Source organism: Schizosaccharomyces osmophilus, chromosome 1 (genome assembly GCF_027921745.1).
Source record: "Schizosaccharomyces osmophilus chromosome 1, complete sequence".
Lineage (NCBI taxonomy): Eukaryota > Fungi > Ascomycota > Schizosaccharomycetes > Schizosaccharomycetales > Schizosaccharomycetaceae > Schizosaccharomyces > Schizosaccharomyces osmophilus.
Genome location: NC_079238.1, coordinates 4,862,325 through 4,884,341, shown reverse-complemented (window position 1 = coordinate 4,884,341; position 22,017 = coordinate 4,862,325). Strand labels below are relative to the sequence as shown.

General features: G+C 42.6%; 12 protein-coding genes across 12 annotated transcripts; 6 read left to right on the top strand and 6 right to left on the bottom strand.

Moving 5' to 3' along the window:
- Nucleotides 1–76: 76 nt before the first annotated feature.
- Nucleotides 77–1,426, top strand: meu17 (glucan-alpha-1,4-glucosidase; the record flags this gene model as incomplete). The annotated part of the gene is made up of 1 exon (XM_056181011.1): nt 77–1,426. The coding sequence occupies one exon, from the start codon at nt 77–79 to the stop codon at nt 1,424–1,426; it is 1,350 nt and encodes a 449-aa protein (XP_056035066.1).
- A 398-nt stretch (nt 1,427–1,824) lies between these two features.
- ilv6 (acetolactate synthase regulatory subunit Ilv6) lies at nt 1,825–3,176 on the bottom strand (the record flags this gene model as incomplete). The annotated part of the gene is made up of 5 exons (XM_056181010.1): nt 1,825–1,860; nt 1,912–2,392; nt 2,453–2,646; nt 2,950–3,087; nt 3,150–3,176. The coding sequence occupies 5 exons, from the start codon at nt 3,174–3,176 to the stop codon at nt 1,825–1,827; spliced, it is 876 nt and encodes a 291-aa protein (XP_056035065.1).
- A 917-nt stretch (nt 3,177–4,093) lies between these two features.
- Nucleotides 4,094–5,380, bottom strand: fma2 (methionine aminopeptidase Fma2; the record flags this gene model as incomplete). The annotated part of the gene is made up of 1 exon (XM_056181009.1): nt 4,094–5,380. The coding sequence occupies one exon, from the start codon at nt 5,378–5,380 to the stop codon at nt 4,094–4,096; it is 1,287 nt and encodes a 428-aa protein (XP_056035062.1).
- Nucleotides 5,381–6,148: 768 nt separating this feature from the next.
- On the bottom strand, nt 6,149–7,420 carry tim44 (TIM23 translocase complex subunit Tim44; the record flags this gene model as incomplete). The annotated part of the gene is made up of 1 exon (XM_056181008.1): nt 6,149–7,420. The coding sequence occupies one exon, from the start codon at nt 7,418–7,420 to the stop codon at nt 6,149–6,151; it is 1,272 nt and encodes a 423-aa protein (XP_056035061.1).
- Nucleotides 7,421–8,212: 792 nt separating this feature from the next.
- On the top strand, nt 8,213–9,274 carry cut2 (sister chromatid separation inhibitor, securin; the record flags this gene model as incomplete). The annotated part of the gene is made up of 1 exon (XM_056181007.1): nt 8,213–9,274. The coding sequence occupies one exon, from the start codon at nt 8,213–8,215 to the stop codon at nt 9,272–9,274; it is 1,062 nt and encodes a 353-aa protein (XP_056036646.1).
- A 376-nt stretch (nt 9,275–9,650) lies between these two features.
- Nucleotides 9,651–10,970, bottom strand: eno101 (enolase; the record flags this gene model as incomplete). Its single annotated transcript, XM_056181006.1, has 1 exon — nt 9,651–10,970. One exon carries the CDS (start codon nt 10,968–10,970, stop codon nt 9,651–9,653), a length of 1,320 nt encoding a protein of 439 aa, XP_056035063.1.
- An 11-nt stretch (nt 10,971–10,981) lies between these two features.
- On the top strand, nt 10,982–11,238 carry SOMG_02213 (uncharacterized protein; the record flags this gene model as incomplete). Its single annotated transcript, XM_056181005.1, has 2 exons — nt 10,982–10,990; nt 11,029–11,238. 2 exons carry the CDS (start codon nt 10,982–10,984, stop codon nt 11,236–11,238), a joined length of 219 nt encoding a protein of 72 aa, XP_056035059.1.
- Nucleotides 11,239–12,274: 1,036 nt separating this feature from the next.
- Nucleotides 12,275–13,426, top strand: cup1 (mitochondrial LYR family protein Cup1; the record flags this gene model as incomplete). The annotated part of the gene is made up of 1 exon (XM_056181004.1): nt 12,275–13,426. The coding sequence occupies one exon, from the start codon at nt 12,275–12,277 to the stop codon at nt 13,424–13,426; it is 1,152 nt and encodes a 383-aa protein (XP_056035058.1).
- Nucleotides 13,427–13,885: 459 nt separating this feature from the next.
- On the top strand, nt 13,886–14,776 carry SOMG_02211 (HAD superfamily hydrolase; the record flags this gene model as incomplete). The annotated part of the gene is made up of 1 exon (XM_056181003.1): nt 13,886–14,776. The coding sequence occupies one exon, from the start codon at nt 13,886–13,888 to the stop codon at nt 14,774–14,776; it is 891 nt and encodes a 296-aa protein (XP_056037266.1).
- Nucleotides 14,777–15,399: 623 nt separating this feature from the next.
- Nucleotides 15,400–18,954, top strand: pyr1 (pyruvate carboxylase Pyr1; the record flags this gene model as incomplete). The annotated part of the gene is made up of 1 exon (XM_056181002.1): nt 15,400–18,954. The coding sequence occupies one exon, from the start codon at nt 15,400–15,402 to the stop codon at nt 18,952–18,954; it is 3,555 nt and encodes a 1,184-aa protein (XP_056035060.1).
- A 512-nt stretch (nt 18,955–19,466) lies between these two features.
- On the bottom strand, nt 19,467–19,991 carry rpl1102 (60S ribosomal protein L11; the record flags this gene model as incomplete). Its single annotated transcript, XM_056181001.1, has 1 exon — nt 19,467–19,991. The coding sequence occupies one exon, from the start codon at nt 19,989–19,991 to the stop codon at nt 19,467–19,469; it is 525 nt and encodes a 174-aa protein (XP_056035238.1).
- A 625-nt stretch (nt 19,992–20,616) lies between these two features.
- On the bottom strand, nt 20,617–21,957 carry tif213 (translation initiation factor eIF2 gamma subunit; the record flags this gene model as incomplete). Its single annotated transcript, XM_056181000.1, has 1 exon — nt 20,617–21,957. One exon carries the CDS (start codon nt 21,955–21,957, stop codon nt 20,617–20,619), a length of 1,341 nt encoding a protein of 446 aa, XP_056037152.1.
- Between the last annotated feature and the right edge of the window lie 60 nt (nt 21,958–22,017).

Below are 22,017 nucleotides of genomic sequence, written 5' to 3'. Positions count from 1 at the left end.
TTTATAAAGGTATTACTTATACCATCTTTATATTCTTATCAAACGTCCATATACATATCCGACGCTACTTTGAAGTATGCATATTCGCTGGCTCTTAGCTTTTATCGTTAGCTCCGCTTCATTACACGGAATATCATTTGCTGAAAAATCTGAAAGTATGGATATCAATCATTGGACTGAACTCCAAAAAGGAATTGCCATGGGCCATCTGCTTGACAATGTTGGAGACAGTGGTAAACACACCAAAAACATCAACCCCGGTTGCATTATCGCTTCTCCATCCGACAATGTTCCAAACTACTATTTCCAATGGGTTCGGGACAGTGCTCTTACCATAATGACCGTTATTGATCGTTTTCTCGAAGGCGACCAGCTCCTTGATCCGATCATTATAAAGTACATGGATGAGATGGTTCGCTTACAAAAAGTCAAAAACCCTAGCGGAGACTTTTATAGCGGAGGTTTAGGAGAACCCAAATTTCATACTGACGGCTCGAGCTACGAAGGTGATTGGGGACGTCCTCAGAACGACTCTCCTGCCTTGAGGGCTATGGCCTTTATCAAATATCTAAACCATCGGTTTGATCATGGAACAGAGCCACATGAAGTTGTTCCTTATATTGAAGCAGTCCTGGCAGACTTGGATTATACTGTCAGTGTATGGGAGAAACCTAGTTTTGACCTTTGGGAAGAAATCCAAGATGTTCACTATTTCACATTGAGCGTCCAAAAAACCGCCTTACAAGAAGGTGCGGCCTTTGCAATGCGTATTGGAGCTCGGGATCAATCCACTCTTTATGCCGAAACTATACATCCTATAGATCTCAAGCTTGGCGAGTTTTGGGACCATCAATCGGGAATCATTAAAGGCTACAAAAACATTCCTAATCGTTCTGGACTCGACTGTTCTGTTTTGCTGGCTTCTCTTTATTCTAAAGAGTTTGACACGCATACGCTCCCTACGTTAAAGAAGCTCCAAGAGTCAATGACTAACTCTTATGCTGTCAATCAAGGACACAAGCAGCTTATCGGCCGCTATTTGGAAGATGTGTATGATGGTGTTGGTAGCTCCATTGGCAATCCTTGGTTCCTTTGTACCCACAGTGCAGCCGAAGTGATCTATAAGGCTATTCAATACTATGACTCTTATGGCCTTCCAGAACTCACTAACCACAATATACAATTTTTCGTTGAGTTTGCTGAATTTGGTGATCCTTACAACTGGCCTCTTATCCGCAAGAACATGATCAAGTACGCCGACAAATTTTTACAAGATGCTTCGGAATTCCATGGTCCCAATGGTTCCATGTCTGAGCAAATATCTCGTGTAGATGGCAAACAAATGGGCGCCTTGGATTTAACTTGGAGCTATAGCTCTTTGTTGAACGCCATTTACAGAAGAGAAGCTATCAAACGCACAGAGTAATTGCAGGAGAACGCTTTAGCTACGCATAATATTCACGACAACGTAGCATAATGAATAGTAATGAATGCACAGGACACCCTCGGCTAAACGGGTGGAATTCAAATTTTAAATAGTCAATTACATTTTATGATTCGTCAAAAATTAGCAAGCATACATGTTCTAAAACACTTATCACAACTATTTCCTATTCACAATATAGAAATATTTTCAGGTTCCAAGACAAATTTGATATTGCCGTATATTTTTGTGAGCCAAAATATTTAAGTTCCACCACCGCAGATAAGTATAGGACACAAACTCAAAAACTAATATGCTTAAAGAAGGTGAACAGTCAAAAAGAGTAAAGATGGATAAGTATGAAAAAGGAGATTAACTACCCTAGCAAGCACTCTCTACGTTTAACCAGGTGGCAAATCGACAACTTCATCATTATCCTAATATACAAGTTAGTTAGGGAAAAAGGAGTATAGTAAAATGGTACTTACAGCATCTTCAGTGGCTTTATCTGAAATTGCGTTGGAAAGAGGAGAACGTGCCATGGCTGTAGTACCTGTACGACTGGCTTCCAACACACCGAAAGGACGAAGTAAAGACAAAAAGTTATCAACACGACCGGGACGAGCAGTCAATTCAATTATAACACTTTCGGTAGAGATATCCGAAACTCGACCGTTAAAGAGATGAGTAACTTGATTAATGGCAGAAAGCTGGTTTGCTCTAAGTTGCAAAGCAGCACTTGCAGTCATGGTATTATCAACAGAGGAAGTAGCTTGTTCAACTTCTTCAGCAGCAGTCTCTGGCATTTCTCTTTCGAAGTGCTGTTGGAAGTGGTCAGGACCCAAGAGGGATACTTTGGCCAAAAGCAATTCACGCTCTACAATATCAGTACCGGTATAGTCCAAGACAGCCCAAACTGAAACGATATCTTCAATTTGGCGTCTCGCTTGTTCAACAACTTCATCGTTTCTGTCATAAGTGTTAGGTTTGAGGAAACAGAGAAACAATCAACAAAGAAAATTCACTTACCCTCTGATTGCAATGGTCATGCGGGAAAGGTTTTCGACTTCAGTAGCACAAACGACCAGAGAGTCGATGTTGAAGCCACGGGCAGCCAAAATACCAGATAGACGAGAAAGGACACCAGGTTCATTTTGGACAAGACAGTTGAAGACGTGACGCTGGGGTTTGGGAATACGATTGAAGGGAGTGGAAGCAATAATCTGAGAGTTGTTAGTAAAGAATACTCAAAAAACAAGGAATTGAAATATGAGTCATTAAGTGAAATGGTATACCACAAGGGGGTTCTCTTCTTTTCTTTCGTTTTGGTACCGGTTCTATAATTGTAACTTGATAGAGTTCAAAAAAGTCAAGAAAACAAGACAACACATCTAAATGTATTTAAAATACTTTGCATAATTCCGATCAATCATTCATCGGGAATGCAAAATTTTGCATCCAGTTATACACCATTGAGGATATTCCCAATCAAAGACTCAGATTCCAAAAACCCAAAAGCATCTTACGTTAGAAACAGCCTCAGGGACTGTAGCACGAGGAGGCTCAATGATATGGCATCGAGGTAAAGGTGCATTTGCATGCAAAGCCTTGTAAGTTATAGGAGAATTCACATAAGTCGCTTTCCTTCGGACAAAATGATTGACCTGAATAATTTATCAGTAATGTTTGAAAAAATAAAAAATTTTGAACGGTTTTCTATCCTTACCGTACGACTGAATCTTCTGGCTAACATGATGGTTGTACGCAGGTTTAGATATACGCAAGATCAAGGTGTTTGTACTAGTGATAACAAAATTATGTCCGCCCATCAGTATTATGGTTCAAGAGTAGAAATCTACTGAATTCATTCATTCAAATAAATTTTTCTGTCAATATTATATATGGCTCCCCATGAGCTTTTGAAGCGTAATGACTAAATGTAAATCCGAAACGAAGCAGTGGAATTTCCATCATTTAATTTGCATAATTAGCATCTTTTTTTCTTTATAGTGGTCACAAACATTCCTAGTTTTCTAAGAAAATCAGGTTTACTCTTATTGCATTGGACGGATTAAGAAGGCATGATAATACAAAATTATCGCTACCAGGTGTTCGGATGGAATGAACAGAATACAGGTTTTCATAGAAGCTATGACAACACAGCGTACAAACCGTAGACAACGTTTCAAGCTCCTTCCTAATATGTGTATCCATACACTCTACTCGATATCTTAAGACCTATGTTTGTATGCTCCAAAGTGTTTCACGCTCTTGACAAACACATTTAATTATTCTACTGTATACCAGTCTTGGAAATATTTGTGAAGCATATACTGTGACACGATAAGTTCCTCTCGCCAAAATCAATGTTTCATGAACTCGTCAAACAAACATTAATGTGTGCGACCTGTTGAGCGTTTCAAGGAAGCAATGAACTTTGAAATTGAATGAATTATCAACTTCTTTTGCTCTTCTCGTTCAACCTTCAAATGTCTTCTACGACTGTTCACCCTGTAGTTATTATTGCATACAGTCAAAAAACAAATTATTATAAACCAGAAACCATTATTTAACTGCTAAGGCAAAGATACAAAAATTAATCTAATAAAACAAAGCTTTTTTTTCCTATAATTACAATGCTAATATTGCAGACATTAGGTTCGGAAAGTTTTAATAGTCATCACCGCGGGAAACAACCTCCTTTTGGGTTGGGTGAAGAACGATGGTATGCTCGAACTGAGCACTGTAACTACCCTTAATATCAACCAAGGGAGGATAATCATGAACAATGCCAGCGGAAACCAAATTGTTCAATGCCATCAAATACTTAGACTCGCCCACACGGTCTAAGTATCTACGACAAAAGGGAAGGGTACCAAAATTTTGAGTAATGCTGTTTAACAAAGCCTTGGCACGAGGAAGACGCAAAGGAATATGACCAGCATCCTGGTTCTTGGCATAATGAGAACATTCCAAGTCAGCGTGAACAAGACCACGGCCGGTGGAACCAAAAGTTTCAATGGCAAAAGTTTCACCTTCTTCCATCTTTACATCCTCACCTCCCTTGACAATGGGAACACTCTTCGAACCATGGATGCTGTAGGGCTTAATGTCGTGACCGCTCAAGTTACGGATGGATTTGACAGGATAAGTCTTGCCATTCATTTCAACTTCATAACTCTCCATGGTTTCCTGGATGGCTTCACCAATCTCACTCATACGAGCATCAATGCCAGCTTCACGGATACCAGTGTTCGTAGCAGCTTTAACGGCAGCCAAAAGAGGATCACAATCAGGGTTCCAGGACATAGTGAAGGCAGAATCAACGATGTGTCCATTGACATGAACACCAATATCAACCTTCATAACATCCTTGTCCTTCAAAGTCATAGTATCGCCGGCATTAGGGGAGTAATGAGCAGCAATATGGTTCAAATTCAAACCAGTTGGGAAACCGATACCAGAATTCAAACCGTCTTCCTCAACCAAAGAACGAGTGCCGTCTTCAATCAAGTTTGCAATTTGGGTCAAAGACATGCCTGGTTGAATAGCGGATTGGGCATATTGACGGACTTGACGATGGGTTTCAGCGGCACGACGTAAATCATTCCAGTGATTGTTCTCTTGACGATCTAATGCGCGCTTCTCTTCATTGGTAGTACGCCAAAGGTTATCCTCTGCATAATCCACTATTTCTCCAACAGGGTACTTTTTGTTTACAAAAATCTTTGAGAGTCCAACTCTTGGGGGAACAGTTTGTTCTTGAGGAGTTTTCTTCTTTTTAGACTTCTTTTTTTTCTTTTTCTTCTTGTCAGCACTGGAGGCATTGTCTTCTCCACCCTTGCCGGCTTCCTCCTCATCTTCTTCACCATCTTCTTCACGAGCTTCGTTTTCCTTCAAGGAGAGCTTCTCTTCAAGCTCCTTGGCAGCATTGCTTGCTACTTCATTATCGGTCATATTCCTTGCTATGGATTGCTTTCCGTCGCTGAATTATTTGGAGTGTTTGGTTGAAGGCAAAGTTCCAAACATAGGGGCCACCCTACCTCGAATGTACCGAGTTGTTATAGCAACAGTAATATTTACAAATGGATCCACCTTCCTATTTATGTAAACAAAAAAGTATAACGTTTAGTAAACTTGAAATAGCTACAATCTTGGCAATGTTTGATCTACAAAACGACTGAGCACGTCGTTTGTTAAAAAAAGAATGCTGTAATCATACTACCTTTTGAGAAAGAAAGCGGGCATTGCAAAGGTTTTCTTTTGATCGTAATATGCCCATTGATTTACGCAAAACAGATATAAATCACTTTTGCTTTCATAGCTACTTATACGTTTCTTGTATTTACGGTTTCAATGCAGAATGTCAAAAGACTTCCCCAAGATTCAAAATCATATAGAATTAAACATATACGAAAAAAGCAGAAATAAATCTGTGGGCGAATTCAAGTAAAGGTACAACAAAAAACCAAAAACAAATTTTGGAATAGCTACCATTACAAGACCTTTCATTCCTATAATTGTGTAGCTTTGTATTAGTAGAGAAACGTATTATCCGAATCAAACGTTGAACGGGGTTTTTAGGTGAAAATGAGTAAACAAAAAATTATGTAGAAAGGAATCAAAACATATGCGGATCGGCATCCACTGCCGGAAAAATATGCAAACGTATCGAAAATAAAAGAAGAATTTGTAACGTAAAACGTTTCCGAGAATTCGTTTAAATTAGAAATAGTCGACAGCACGAGCACGGGCAAAATCAACTATACACCAGCCTCTAGTTTCCTTATTCTCCATATCTTCTTCGATACGAGTAAGCACGGCGGCATATGTGCATTGCTGGATACGATCTTCACGTCCAGCAACCATTTCGCCGCTCAGAGCATTCTTAAACATGTGAACTTCTTGAGTGCGGAAAGTAACAATGAGGACGGGGACGTTGCTTGGTTGCAAAAGTCTTTGCGACATGATGTCGACGCCGCGGATATCCAAAATTCTTCCAACGCTTACAATTCCATGCTTGGCGTACTCCTTCGTAGTTGTTTCGTACACGGAAAAGGGAGCTTCAGAAAACCAGGCTCGCAAAACTTCTTTATCGCCCTTCACATAAGCTTCGGTAACTTCGGGAACGACGTATTCACGTAAATATTGCAAGAATTGCTCGAGATTGAAAGCAGGATCTATCTCCTTGAAACGGGTCATGACTTGGGAAGCCTCGGTTTCCGAAAACATGCGAGACCAAGTTCCACTGATGCTGTCAGCCAAATCACGAATGGAAGAAATAATGGGATGTTCAGATTCTTCGTAGATTCTTCTGAATTCTTGAAGTTTACGGACAACTTTCGATTCACTAGTAATCTGGTCCACTTTATTCTTCCATGAAGGATTCGCATGCACGACTACACTCTGAACATCGTCATTAGGTTGGATTTTAGCGGGACGACCAAACATGTGCGTTTTCTTTTCAAATTCTTCGCGAAGTTTTTTTCGTTGTTCCTTATCGGCATAAAATCCATATCGAGATGAGGTGCTACCATCCGACATGGTGTTTTTTACGGTTTTGTAAAGAGCAGTTTTACGGACAGGCTGAGTAGCTTTGTCCACACCGCTTGTTACACTGTCGGTGGTACCCGCGATGACTTTACGCGAGAAACGCATTGGAGCACTTTCCCAAGCTTTATGTGCTCCAGTACCGAGGGCAGAACCTGCCTTTCCCATGCTTTTTGAAGCTACGGATGTTCCTTGACGAGCTTTATCATAGGCATCACGGGCGCGCTTAAAAGCGTCGCTTTCGCCCAAATTGCCAGAACTGTCTTGGAGTGCCTTCACACTGTTTTGAAAGTCTTGGCTCTTTTTTAATTCGGAACGAAATGTGTCCATAAAGACTTTCATAGGAGATTGTGGCCCAGGATTACGGTTCGAAGCGGACGTTTGCAAAGAACGTTCCAACAGCTTTGGACCATAACGGCCACGAAGCATCCTTCGTGAGACGATCATCTGAAATTTTTATTTTGAGGTTTTATTAAACGAAAGAACACGTAGAAGGGACTCCAAAGAAGAGCCTTTTTCGACAAACTAATTTTTGTCGGATGGGTAGGGTATGGTGGACGTGAAGGAGACGTGTGCCAATTAGTGGAGCCAGTTCATGAGGGCAGGATGGCCACTGGAGGAAGTCCTAGTTTTGATCGTTCTTCCTTTTCTTTTATTATTAAAAATATATTGAGGTGAAAAGAAAAAGGAACATTCGTGCACAAAACGCTGACAATTGTCGTCCATTGGGAAAATACCTTTGCATGCACTCTATCGAGAAAGGAAAGGAGTTCCTCTATAAAATTGCATACCATGGCTGAATTGGGCTTCTGATATCTATTTTTGGCCCTTAGTTTTTGCAGAGTTAAATCATCTCATGCTGAAGGTGGATTTTGCTTCCTATGAGCAAATATAGCAAACACTACTGAAGGACATCAAGGTTGCTTTTCATGTAGAAAATTACAGTTGGAAACTTTGTACGAGCTCGAAAACCTCTAGAAGGATAAATCATCTATCAGCACAACATGGCATCCTAGCTCCATTAGTACAACCATGGAAATTTTTGGCTAACCAAAAGGCCACTTCGTTTTTACTGCGAAAATTTGAAGGAAACGACGGTCATTCTACTGTTTTTATTTGCCTTTCTGACTGATTCTTTTCACCTGTATTATTTTCTTTCTTTTTCGGGTAACATAAACAAATACTGTCACTTGCTTTCCGGAAATATGAAAGCAGCGGCCTCTTTACATACCAAAAGCCATGTTTTCGTATGGAAAAGAAAACACCGTTCCGGTGACTCCCGTGCCTCAAAAACATGATGGTAGATTAGAAGAAGCTAAAAATGCTTCGCTGACCTCGAAAAAAACAGCGAATGGCACGCCAACGGGTAGAACTGCATCAAGAACCATTCTAGGAGGGAAAAGCACAAACATTCGCAAAACGCACTCTGTTGGAGACGATGTTTTTACCCCTTCTTTGATTCCATCTGCTCCTTCTCTCTTTAAGCCTTCTCCAATGGATATTTCTATGGATTCTCTAAGCTCTCTGCAAACGCCTTCCTCAACCAAAGATGATTCCATGATTCATGAATCTCCTGATAGAAAAGGAAATGCTGAGCAAACATTTTTCAATCAAGATACGCAGCAGGATACGACTACCCAGCATCACATCTCCATTGACGATGGCGAGGCCGATGACTTAGAATACATGCCACCAACAGCATCCTTGGATCCACTTGCTAATTTAGGACTGGAAGATGTATCCATTGATTTTCGTCAACTCGGTAAATGCTGGACCGCAGATCTTGCTCCACCTGGTCAAACAGCTGTTGGAGAGCAACGTTCTGTTCGTCCACCGGTGAGCAAGAGTTCTTCACTGAACCGATCGCCTGCATTTCGGGTATTTGAAGAAACGCCGTCCTCAAAAAACGGTAGCAACGCCGCCGCTGTGGAGAAACCCAATGAAGAGGATAACGATGAAAGATTAGAAAACATTGAGCTTCCCTTGTTAGATCTCGACAGTGGGGCCCCTCTCACAGAAAGGAACCCAAACATTGTTTCCAGGGCTGCAAACGTCGACACGTCCAAGAAGCCTGCTGTTGCTCCTATACCCAAAACGCAACCCCTGAAGTCTCGTATTCGAAAACCGACTTCTGGTTCTTTCTCTACAACTCGAAAACCTCTTCGGCGCCCATTGGTCAACTCGAGAGGTCTGCATTCACGTCTTTCACGGACTCCATCAGAAACACTGTCGTCTTCTACTCGGCGGCATCCGACAGCCCTTAAGATCGACTGTTCGTCTTTGGACGCGGACCTCTTGTAAGGGATTTCAAGCTTTGTTTCTTTCGTTTGTGCTGTGATGATCTATTTAAGTATGTATAATATGGATTTATGTTTTTCTTTTGTTGGTATTTCATCAGTAGAATCTCGTGATGTTTTGTAAGAGAGGTAGAAGTAGTTTCCTGTTACAAGTGTGTATTCATCTTTTTGATTTATTATTCATACACGGTTGATAAATTGGAATACTATTTTCAATTAAAAGTATTAAAAGTGATAAAGCTACAAGTTTACAATCTACAGCGAGAAAAAGAGAAAAGTTCAATGAAGAATTAAAAATTTATTCCGAAAAAGGCAAAAACTGAATTCATTGCATTCTATTAAAAAACAAAATAGGTAAATACACATTAGACATTTTCAAATTAGAAAACTCCCTTAATGTAGTCAGTGGCCTTCTCACCAGCGTAGAGAGCCTTTTCACCACCGAGCTCTTCCTCGATACGGAGGAGTTCGTTGTACTTGGCCAAACGCTCAGAACGGCAAGGAGCACCAGACTTGATTTGACCGGAGGAGATACCGACAGTCAAGTGGGAGATGAAAGTGTCGGCGGTTTCACCGGAACGGTGAGAAACCATGACACCCCAACCGGCATCGTAGGACATCTTGACGGCAGCCAAAGATTCAGAGACGGTACCGATTTGGTTGACCTTCAAGAGAAGGGCGTTGGCGCACTTCTTCTCAATGGCGGTGGTGAGACGCTTGGTGTTGGTAACAGTCAAGTCATCACCAACGATTTGGAAGTTAGTGGCAGCCTTCATGTGGCTCCAGGCAGACCAGTCGTCTTGGTCGAAGGGGTCTTCGATGGAGATGATGGGGTATTGCTTGGAGAGCTCAGAGTAAACCTTGGTGAGTTGCTCGAAAGAGAGCTTGTTTTCAGGCTTGGGGTTCTTGGCCTTGATGTCAACGTCGTACTTGCCGTCGACGTAGAATTCAGAGGAAGCGACATCAAGAGCAATCTTGATCTTACCTTCGTAACCAGCGTTCTTGATGGCTTCGACAATGAGGTCAAGAGCTTCTTGAGGAGTAGACAAGTCAGGAGCAATACCACCCTCGTCACCGACGTTACCGGCGGAAGGACCATAACGCTTCTTGGCGATGGACTTGAGGGCTTGGTAGGTCTCGGAACCCCAACGCATGGCTTCAGAGAAAGAGGGAGCACCGACGGGGAGAATCATGAATTCTTGGAAAGCCAATTCACCACCAGCGTGACCACCACCGTTCAAAACGTTGAAAGAAGGAACGGGGAGGGTGAAGGGGCCCTTGTTGCCGAAAACTTCAGCAATGTACTTCCAGAGAGGGAGCTTCTTTTGAGCGGCACCAGCACGGCAGACAGCCATGGAGACACCCAAGATGGCGTTAGCACCCAACTTGGACTTGTTCTCAGTACCGTCGAGCTTGAGGAGGAACTCATCAGCGGCCTTTTGGTCAGTGACATCAAGGTTAGCCTTGACGAGAGCAGGAGCAATAACGTTGTTGACGTTGGCAACAGCGTTCAAAACACCCTTACCGCCCCACTTGGACTTGTCACCGTCACGCATTTCAAGGGCTTCCCAGACACCAGTGGAAGCACCAGAGGGGACGATGGCACGGTGGATGCCAGTCTCAGTAGTGAGATCAACTTCGACGGTAGGGTTACCACGAGAGTCGTAGATTTGACGAGCGTAAAGTTTTTCAATTCCCATAATGAATAGATATGTTTAGTGTAAGATGCTATAAGATCCTTACAGAAGACCTATATAGTGCGACCAACGGCCTCTATATATAGCCCTGGGTTCGTCCACCGTTCGAATTTTCCATATGACCATGACTGACCTCAACGGAAGCCGGTGGAACAATTACGTCGCTAAGCCCGCTTCGCTTGATTTCTCCCAAGTAACAATCACCCGACAATCTTTGCACACGTACGCCGATGCCGGTGACAGCCGAGTCGCAAAAGAGGGAAAGCAGTAGAGAAGAGGAGGGAAAAGCGAAGCCATAGAGAAAACAAGAGAGCAAATGGTTTGGAAAGAATACTTTTAGTTTCTTAAAAAGCCATGGTTTGTTTTGCTAAAAATGCAAGAAGATGGGTTTGTTTTTGTTTTTTTTTCGCAACTTGGGTTACTTGGGGTTTTCCCCGAGACCGCTCAGGGGAAGGGACAACCAAGGAAACGCAAGATCCGCGTAGCACTAAGTTTTTCCGACGTCAACGGTGTTTCGCGGTTGGATGGAACAACTCTTTTACGTTTATGTTTATGGAGGGTGAAACAGGAAGGCCTCGGATTGGCTGGTGAAATTATTAACGGGCCGTGATTGGAGGTCGAGGTGCATTCAATACCACGGAGAAATGGGTCCATTCCCGACCGATCCCAACGAGACAAAAAGTCACGCAGACTGTCTACGGAGGGTAAAATGAATGCCGCTTCTGTGGTGCGCAACACTAGGCTACAGAACGTGCTGATAGCGAAAGAAAGCGAGGAGATGCGAGCGAGCTCTTGAGACTCGTTCGGTTCCGATCCTGTTGGGTGTAGAGGGATACCGAGGTGAAGCGAGCGAGTAGGAACTCGTTGGTAAATAAATAAATAAAAGAGGGTTTTTAGGTGTAATTAATTTTTTGAGGTGTGATTTTCCAGATACGATAGAATTTCTTGAATGTAATCATATTGTTTTCAATGAATTCCTTGTTATCTTGTCGTTTCTTTCTGTTATGTATCTTCTTCAACACTCACCACCGTCTGTCCATCGTCCCTCTCTCCAACTTACTCACTCTATAGAAAACACCTTCTTATTTTCCTCGCTCCACTACCGTAAAAAACAAACCGGCGAGATTTGTTGCCAACTCGCTTTTTTTCTGTTCTCTCTTGATTTTTGAATTACCTTTTTCCCTCTTCGAAAACGCCGTCCCTTTGTATTGTACTCCCAAATCCCTTGCCATTGCAAACCAAGAAACCCCCATTGGACGCTCCGTTCCTTCCTTTTTCAACCTACATCCTGTTTTACGATCCCCGTCATGCCTTTGTATCGCTACGTGCAGAGACCCAAGCGTTTGGATCGAAACACCCGCATTTGGCTTGCCAATGCTCGTCCTGGCGGTGAAAAGCCCAAGAGACTTGAACGGAGATTGAGACGAAAACTAAAGTACACTCCTGCCTTTCCCCGTACAAAAAAAAGGTTTCCACTCCATCCTCGAACCCGAGTCAACCTTTGCATCGCCCAAAAAAGAGACAAGCATTTCTTGTCCAACATTTTCCAAACCCATATAGACTTTGGCTCCCCCTTCCGTTCTCCTTTACCCATCACATTAAAGCGCGTGGCAGTGTTCCCTAGGTACAGGACTTTACTTTGTCTCTTGCGATCCTTTTGGGACCCCCTCGCCGCCAAAATCCTCTCCGACTATTTTCGATCCTACGCTCGAAAGTTTCGAATTAAACATCGCGTCGCTACCCCTCAGCAGCAAGCTGAAATTACAAACCAACTCAAGGAATGGATCAACTTGGTTGAGCGTGCAAATAAGGGTGACCAGCGATACATTTTTGAAATCTTAGCAAAGGTGTATTCCCAAGACGGTCCCCTTCGACAACGACGACTCCAATATCTACAAAATGCCGGGCCTCCTCTTCCTCCCCAAGACCATCTTCCCTCCCATATTGATCCTTTCAAGCTGCCCTACATTTCTCCGCTGTTGCAAATCGTCTTTCAACTAAATAAAAATCACGATGTCATCACCAAAACCCCTGCTGAACATTTCCAGGCCCACTTTGAAAAGTACACATACCAAGCAAAGACGGCTATCAAGGCATGTCACAAATCCTACAACCACGTTCTGCCTCGTATCGCCCTCCCCCTCCTCCCTCACGAACACGCCCATTTGCATCAGTTAATGTTCGACGCTTGGACGCGCAATCCCTCGGTGTTTTCTAATTATTATGTTGCTAATTTTCACGAAAAACGAAAACGCACCGTTTACCGAAGAATCCAGAGGTGTATCCTTCACTTTTTGGCATCCGTATGCTATTTTCCCTATAAACCAAGCCCTGTTGCCGAGCCCATGGTCCTTTGGGAAAGCTTAGACGATATTAAACTCAAGTTCAGACTGAAACAATTGTTGCCCAGGGACCGAGATCCTCCTTCTTCCCCCATTGACTCTTTACTTGATGGGTGAGCTTGCACATGCAAATAATTTGGCACTGTACGTATCCCTACGAATTGACCTTGGCATACAAAACTTCTTACATTTCATTGATTCTTTCTGTCTATCTTTGATGTTGATCAATCTGATCCCATGGACATTGCAACATGTCCCTCCGGCCACAAGCAACAAACCAACTTGCAACAAGAAATTGGTCACAAGTACAAATTACAAGCTTGAGTCTATTTTTTCGTTAAAAATTTGCAAACCACACCAGGATGTTTTCTACAGCAAGTTGGAACCTATGTAGCAAACACCCGGATGGACCACGGCCCTTCCATACACACTAGCTACCATATGGAACCAACTTGCAGACAAACGTCAATTCTCCCATCAAAACGACAGAAACCATAGAAAATTCATCTTTTTTTACACTATCAGTTTCCTTTAACGATTGTTCAAGTGAATTGAGTCTTTTTTGGAGGTGAAACAATGCTCTTTGTGGTTGATTTTGACGAGACCATTACAGCCCACGATACGATTTCTTGTTTAGCAAAAGCTGCCAATAAACCTGGTGTATGGGATTTCTTGGCGAAATCGTACTGGGAGGAATATATGGCTTGGCAGTCCGGTTTGCCAAAGCTAACCACGCTTTGCTCACATCTTGACTTGTTACAGACAGGCGGGTTCGCTGAAACCGCCAGTATACAGAGAGTTCAATCCCATAAATTCTTTGAGGGGTTATCCTTGGAACAATTGGATGCAGTAGCTTCGTCCATTACTTTACGAGATGGATTTGACAAGTTTCTGCAGCTGTTGATGCCGCGGCTACGAGACGGATCTGACGAGTTTCATATCCTATCTATCAATTGGTCGAGCCGTGTAATTGAAAGCACTCTACGTCGAATCCCAGGAATTGATCTGCGACTGGTTACGATTCATTCCAACGACTTGGAACTGGACCCGGCAACTCAGCTTACGACAGGAAATATTGTGCCATTTCACGCACAAAGTTTAATTATGACTGCTGATGACAAAATGCATGAGTTTTTGGTCATTATTCAGAAAGCATCTCCTTCTTCCCAATCGAATGCCACTGTTTACATAGGAGACTCCAGCACTGACTTTGGTTGCTTTTTTCATGCGACAATCGGTATCTTGTTCCTTGCAAACGAAAGAAGTAGGTCGACTCTGGAATCTTTTTCTGATGTGACGCTTCTGAAACTCGACCCTTCTATTCCTAAATTCAGTCTGAACGAGACGTCGCAGCTCAATCGTTTTCCTCAGAGCCAAACTCAACCCTACAAAGCACAGAATCCTTCCAATTCAACAATTTACACTTGCGATCAATGGACCACTCTTACGAAAGTGTTTCAGCGCTGAACTTGCGAATCATGACTTTTTTTTGCAAGGTTGCAAATTAAAAAGGAAACCAAATGAGGACCCATGGATTTCTTTCTCTTCTGAATTCTATACACTACAAACGTCTGTATCCTATAAAATTGCTATTTTCGATCCTTTTGCTTTCTATTCCCTGTGCTTTTTCCATCAGATTCCAGTTAGTGCGTCACAGCAAGCCGGTGCGTGGTTTCTGGATTTAACTAAGTTTAAAGTTCGCGTCTTTATTTGATCGGATAGAGATGGCTTAACGTAATGTCATCAGCCGTTATCGAATAGCATTCGCTGCTAATACGACATTTCAAAGCTTATCTCGGTAAGGTTTATCTGTTGAATTGGTGATTGGGTCAAGGCGGATACTGCGGGTATCAACTGAGGTTTTAAGGCATTTGATTGGTGGAGTTAATAGTACGAGGGTTTTTTTTTGATAATATTCTCGCTTACTCTATATCAGCATTCATCATCTTTGGGCCGATGGTGTCATGAGGTTTCAACGGAACCGACAATCCTGCTTTTAACCAACAACCATTATCGTTTCCTTTTGCCTTGAATAACCACTTCATATAGAAAAGAGCATAAGGCATTGAAGAGAGGTGGAAACAGAAGACATGGACAACCATTATGAAGCTTTATTTGCAGTGCCGAGCACAAATACAAATCCTTACAGCAAGCTGCAAAAGCGTGCTTCTTTGTTAGGTGAGAAGTTTTCCAAAGTATTAGTTGCAAACCGATCAGAGATTGCAATTCGAGTTTTCCGCACCGCTCATGAGTTGTCAATGCACACAGTAGCCGTCTACTCCCATGAGGATCGGCTATCGATGCATCGTCAAAAGGCTGACGAGTCTTACCCAATTGGTAGGATCGGTCAATATACTCCCGTAGGTTCTTATTTAGCGATCGATGAAATAGTTGATATTGCGAAGCGTACGGGTGCTAACCTCATTCATCCTGGTTATGGTTTCCTTTCCGAAAACGCTGAGTTTGCTCAAAAAGTCAGTGATGCCGGTATCGCTTTTGTCGGTCCCCCTGCTAATATTATCGATAGCTTGGGTGATAAAACCAAGGCTCGTACCATCGCCATACGTTGCGGCGTCCCCGTTGTTCCTGGTACTCCTGGTCCTGTGGAAAATTATGAGGATGCTGAAGCTTTTGTTAAAGAACATGGATTACCAGTCATTATTAAGGCTGCCATGGGTGGTGGTGGCCGTGGTATGCGTGTTGTCCGTACCCAGGATGCCTTAAAGGAGTCTTTTGAACGTGCTCGTTCCGAGGCTTTGTCTTCCTTTGGCGACGGTACCGTTTTTATCGAGCGCTTCTTGGACCGCCCAAAACATATTGAAGTTCAACTTTTGGCTGATAAGTACGGCAATGTTGTCCATCTTCACGAACGTGATTGCTCTGTTCAACGTCGTCATCAAAAGGTAGTTGAAATTGCTCCTGCCAAGGACCTTGATCCCAAGGTTCGTCAGTCTCTTTATGATGATGCTATTAAAATTGCTAAGGAAGTTAAATACTGTAATGCAGGCACTGCTGAGTTTTTGATTGATAAGGAAGGTCGTCACTACTTTATTGAAATCAACCCCCGTATTCAAGTCGAGCACACCATCACTGAAGAAATCACCGGTCTCGACATTGTTTCTGCTCAGCTTCATATCGCCGCTGGCTTCAGTCTTCCCGAAATTGGTCTTACCCAAGACAAGATCAGCGTTCGTGGTTTTGCCATTCAATGCCGTGTAACTACGGAAGATCCTGATAAGGGTTTTGTTCCTGATATTGGTAAAATTGAGGTATACCGTACCGCTGGCGGTAATGGTGTTCGTCTTGACGGTGCTAATGGTTTCGCTGGCTCCGTTATTACTCCGCATTATGATTCCATGCTGGTCAAGTGTACTTGCCGTGATTCATCATATGAATTTACCAGACGTAAAATGATTCGCTCTTTAATTGAATTCCGTGTTCGTGGTGTTAAAACAAATATTAACTTTGTATTAAGTCTTCTTTCCCACGAAACTTTTATCCGCGGTAGCTGCTGGACTACGTTTATCGACGATACTCCTGAGCTCTTCAAGCTACATCGTTCTCGTAATCGTGCCCAAAAACTTCTCGCTTATTTGGGTGATTTGGCCGTTAACGGCAGCTCTATTAAGGGTCAAAATGGTGACCCCGCCCTAAAGACTGATGTCGTTATGCCCAACTTGCTTGGCCCTAAGGGGGAGCCTATTGACGTTTACCAACCATCTGAGAAGGGTTGGCGTAACTTATTATTAGAAAAAGGTCCTGAAGCTTTTGCAAAGGCGGTTCGCCATCACAAGCCTGGCTTGATCATGGATACTACATGGCGTGATGCCCATCAATCTCTTTTGGCTACACGTGTCCGTACCATTGATCTCGTTAATATCGCTCCTTTGACTAGTCATGCCCTTGCTCATGCTTATTCTTTAGAGATGTGGGGTGGTGCTACTTTTGATGTTTCTATGCGCTTCCTTCACGAATGTCCTTGGGATAGACTCCGTAGACTCCGTGCGTTGGTTCCAAACATTCCTTTTCAGATGCTGCTTCGTGGTGCAAATGGTTTGTGTTATTCAAGCTTGCCTGATAATGTAATTTATTTCTTCTGTGAGCAAGCCAAGAAGAATGGTATAGATATCTTCCGTGTTTTCGACTCTTTGAACGATATAAACAATCTTGCTCTCGGTATCGATGCAGCTAAGAAAGCTGGTGGTGTTGTTGAAGCTACTATGTGTTATTCTGGTGATATGCTGAAGAAGAAGAAATACAATTTGGATTATTACATGGGATTCGTTACCCAGATGGTTGATTTGGGTATCCACGTCCTTGGTATTAAGGACATGGCTGGTGTTTTGAAGCCTAAAGCAGCTCAAATATTGATTGGTGCTATTCGTGCGAAGTATCCTGAGTTACCAGTTCACGTTCACAGTCACGATTCTGCCGGTACCGCCGTTGCTTCAATGACTGCGGCTTTGCAAGCGGGTGCTGATGTCGTCGACGTTGCTACTGATAGTATGTCTGGTCTTACCTCCCAACCTAGTATGGGCGCCGTCCTGGCATCGCTGGATGGCACTGACAGACAGCTCGAATTTGACAACCATCAGTTGCGTGAAATCGACAATTATTGGGGCCAGATGCGCTTATTGTACTCTCCCTTCGAAGCCGAAATCAAGGGCACTGACTCTGATGTTTACAACCATGAAATCCCTGGTGGTCAGCTTACTAATCTCAAATTTCAAGCAACTTCCCTTGGATTGGGTACCCAATGGTTTGAAACGAAGAAGGCTTATGTTGCAGCCAACAATCTTTTGGGTGACGTTATTAAAGTCACTCCTACTTCTAAAGTCGTTGGTGACTTGGCTCAGTTTATGGTTCAAAACAAGCTATCTGCAAAAGACGTTGAAGAGCGAGCTGCTTCTCTCGAGTTCCCTGCATCTCTCCTTGATTTTTTCCAAGGTTTAATGGGTCAACCATATGGTGGATTTCCAGAGCCTCTACGTTCACATGTCTTAAAGGGACGTCGTCAACCTATGTCTGATCGCCCAGGCAAATTCTTGCCCCCTGCTGACTTTGATGCTATCCGTAAGTTGCTGTCTGAGAAATATGGCGAAGTTACGGATGCCGATGTCGCTTCTTATACTCAATTCCCCGGTGTGTTTGAGGATCATCGCCAATTTGTTGATCGTTACGGTGATTTAACGAATATTCCCACCCGTTTCTTTTTGTCGAAACCACAAATGAACGAAGAAATGCACGTAGAAATTGAAAAGGGTAAGACACTGATCATCAAGTTTGTTGCTCTTGGACCTCTCAATAGTCGTACTGGACAACGTGAAGTCTACTTTGAATTGAATGGTGAAAACCGTCATGTTACCATTGAGGACAACAAGGCAGCTACTGAAACTGTGACCCGTGCTCGTGCTGATCCTAGCAACCCTGGACACGTAGCTGCTCCTATGAGTGGTACTATTGTTGAGATTCGTGTTAAGGAAGGATCTGAAGTGAAGAAGGGTGACATTGTGGCTGTTTTGAGTGCAATGAAGATGGAAATTGTTATCAGTGCTCCCCACAGTGGTGCTGTAAAACAATTGTTAATGCAACAAGGTGATTCCGTGAATGGTGGTGACTTGTGTGCTGTTTTAGAAAAGTCATAAAGTGCTCACAATTATTTTTGGGCGAATTGAAATCTTTGCATCACGCGTATGATATGTATATATATGCGTCATTTATATAATACTGTGCATATTCCATACAGCAAAAAAAAATTTGACTTTTTGCTATTGACTTTTGTATGATCACTTCAATCTCTTACGCCTATTGGTTTGCCCTCTCTACGGATAGGAAATGCAGTGCATTGTCTGCAATATCTTAAAGGACTGGATTTGATTAGATTTGTAGCGTTATTTTATGAAATTTTTTGTTCAATTGAAGATGCTTTCTATGTTCGTAAGCTCGTGGACTAGTATAAAGTTGAAAAAGACTGAAAGCATGAAATACCAATAACGAAATAAATCAACTGAAAGAACGAGAATACTGCTATTGCTTACTCCGACTTAATTTACACTACTTACATATTACAACAAGCTCTAAATATGCTAGTAAAAACTAGTTCAACCAACAAAATTACATTTCAGTATGACCAAGGATTGGATGGCTAACTTTCTATTTACTTCCCCGTAACAAGAGCATCATACTTTTGCTTGAACCAGTTGACGGTGTCCTCAGGAGTGATCTTGTGAGGGAAACCAATACGGCTGCGTTGAGCCTTACGGCGAGTGACACGCATACCGGGACGGTCCATAACAACATAAAAGTCCATACCATAAATACCAATGGAGGGGTCGTACTTGATACCCAAATCAATGTGTTCTTGGATACCGAAGCCGAAGTTACCGGTGGCAGAAAAGTTGCGTCTCTTCAATTCGTACTCCTTGACCTTAAGACCACGCTCCAAAATTTCCTCAGCCTTGGGGCCACGGACAGTAACATGGCAGGAGATCTTTTCGTTACGACGGATACCGAAACGACGGATGGTGTAACGAGCCTTGGAGAAAACAGGAGTTTGACCAGAAAGTTGTTCCAAAACCTTTGCGGCACGGGTGAGACGATCACCAGATTCGCCCAAGGAGATGTTGAGCACCAACTTGGAGATACGGAGCTCCTTCATAGGATTTTGTGCCTTCTCTGCCATGGTGTTGGATGTTGGTAGTTCTTTTCCTTCTCGCATTGTTGTTTCCCCTTTCATAAGCAGTCACATGAAGTAGGTTAGGGCTGAATTGTACAAAGTCACATTGTACTCTGGAAAGTGGAAGCGAATTGTTAAAGGGATCAAGCATGGGAAAGTAAAGAAAATAAACGATTTGGGCTTAAAGTTGTCTCAAAGAATGTGTTTATTGAGGTTTTACCAGATTTGAAATTTGACAGGCAGTCAGTTTCAAAAGAAGTTCGGTTTGTAATATTATTGATTCTATAGTAGAAACAAACGGAATTGAATCCAGTCCACAAAAGCCATTCAAGAACTTTAACTACATATGTTTTGTAAGTAATTACAAGAGATAACAGTACAATTATTCTTCCTGCTAAAGATATTGCAAATACAAATTTCATAGTGGTATAAATATCAAACACTCTCTCATTTAGATGCTTCATTCAGAAATTAAAGGAAGTATTTACAGTTAATCTACTATTGAACCAAGTACGTCTTCAGGTAATTCCAAAGAAAACAAGGAATCGCATTTATTTTATACATCAGAAAGGACACCACTTTCACTGAAAGGCAAAAGTCATCTTATACAATGCTCATAGCAATACCCAAACTATACTTTAAGAGTTTTTCCTTCAACGACCTTGGCCCAACCGATAAGCCGCCAGTGCTTTTCGATACGTCTACTAAGAGCAACCTTCTCGCCAATTTCTGTACAAGCAGGGGCGGTAAGAAGAATCTTAGCCATGTCCGCCTTAACCATCATAACACGACCACCAGTAGAAGTAGAGCCGATGTTAACCATCAAAACTTCATTCTTGGCAAGTTTTTGAACCTTAGTGGTGCTCTTGTCACCGCTCTTAACACCCAAAAGACGACGAAGTAAGAAGTAGTTAATTTCGAGCTCTGTGTATACTTCGGGAAGATTACCCTTGGAACCGAGAACTTGACCAACCAAACGATCAGCACGGCAAAGGGTAGGATCGACTGTGGTACCAACACCAATAAGACCACCAGGGACGGCAATCTTCAAGTCATTGTTTTCAGCGAAAAGGGAAACGATGCGCGAGAAAATGGGTTGACACTTAATGCGTCCTTCTTCATCTTTTGTGACAATACCAGGGCGAATTTCAATCTCGTCACCCAAACGAAGAACACCGGTAAGAATAGAACCACCTGCAACACCACCTTTGAGGTCTTCGACCTCAGCACCGGGCTTGTTCACGTCAAAGGAACGGATGACAATCAAACGAGGATCGGTGGTGTAGTCACGAACTGGGACGGGAATCTTCTTGACAACGTATTCAAGGATAGCGTCAATATTATATTTTAATTGTGCAGATATAGGAACGATGGGAGAGTTCTCAGCAACAGTACCCTTAATAAACTTTAAGATTGATTGATAATGTTCTTCAGCGGCAGCTTCACGTATTAAATCGACCTTGTTTTGGAGAATAATGATGTGCTTCAACTGCATGATTTCGATGGCAGCCAAATGTTCACTGGTCTGGGGTTGGGGACAAGACTCATTACCAGCAACTAACAACATAGCTGCATCCATAACAGCAGCACCGTTAAGCATGGTTGCCATAAGAATATCGTGACCAGGGCAATCGACAAATGATACATGGCGAACCAGGTTCATGGGAGAACCACAAACTTCACAAGGAGGGTTGTCCTCCTTTCCAGATGGATAGGAGCGATAGCATCCAGGTCGAGCACATTCGGCGTTGGAGCACTTGTAAATTTTTGCGTTTGCATAACCAAGCTTGATGGTAATGTTACGCTCTAATTCATTTTTGAAACGAACAGTGTGAACACCAGAGATAGCCTTTACAACTGTACTTTTACCGTGGGCTACGTGACCGATGGTACCAATGTTAATTGTGGCCTGTCTCGAAATGATCGCGGGATGAATTGGCGACAACTCTGAAATATCAAGATTCTCAGCCATCTTGCTCTTCAAAAATATAGAAAAATTCTCTTTTTTAGTTTTGCTTTACCAAACTCTTGT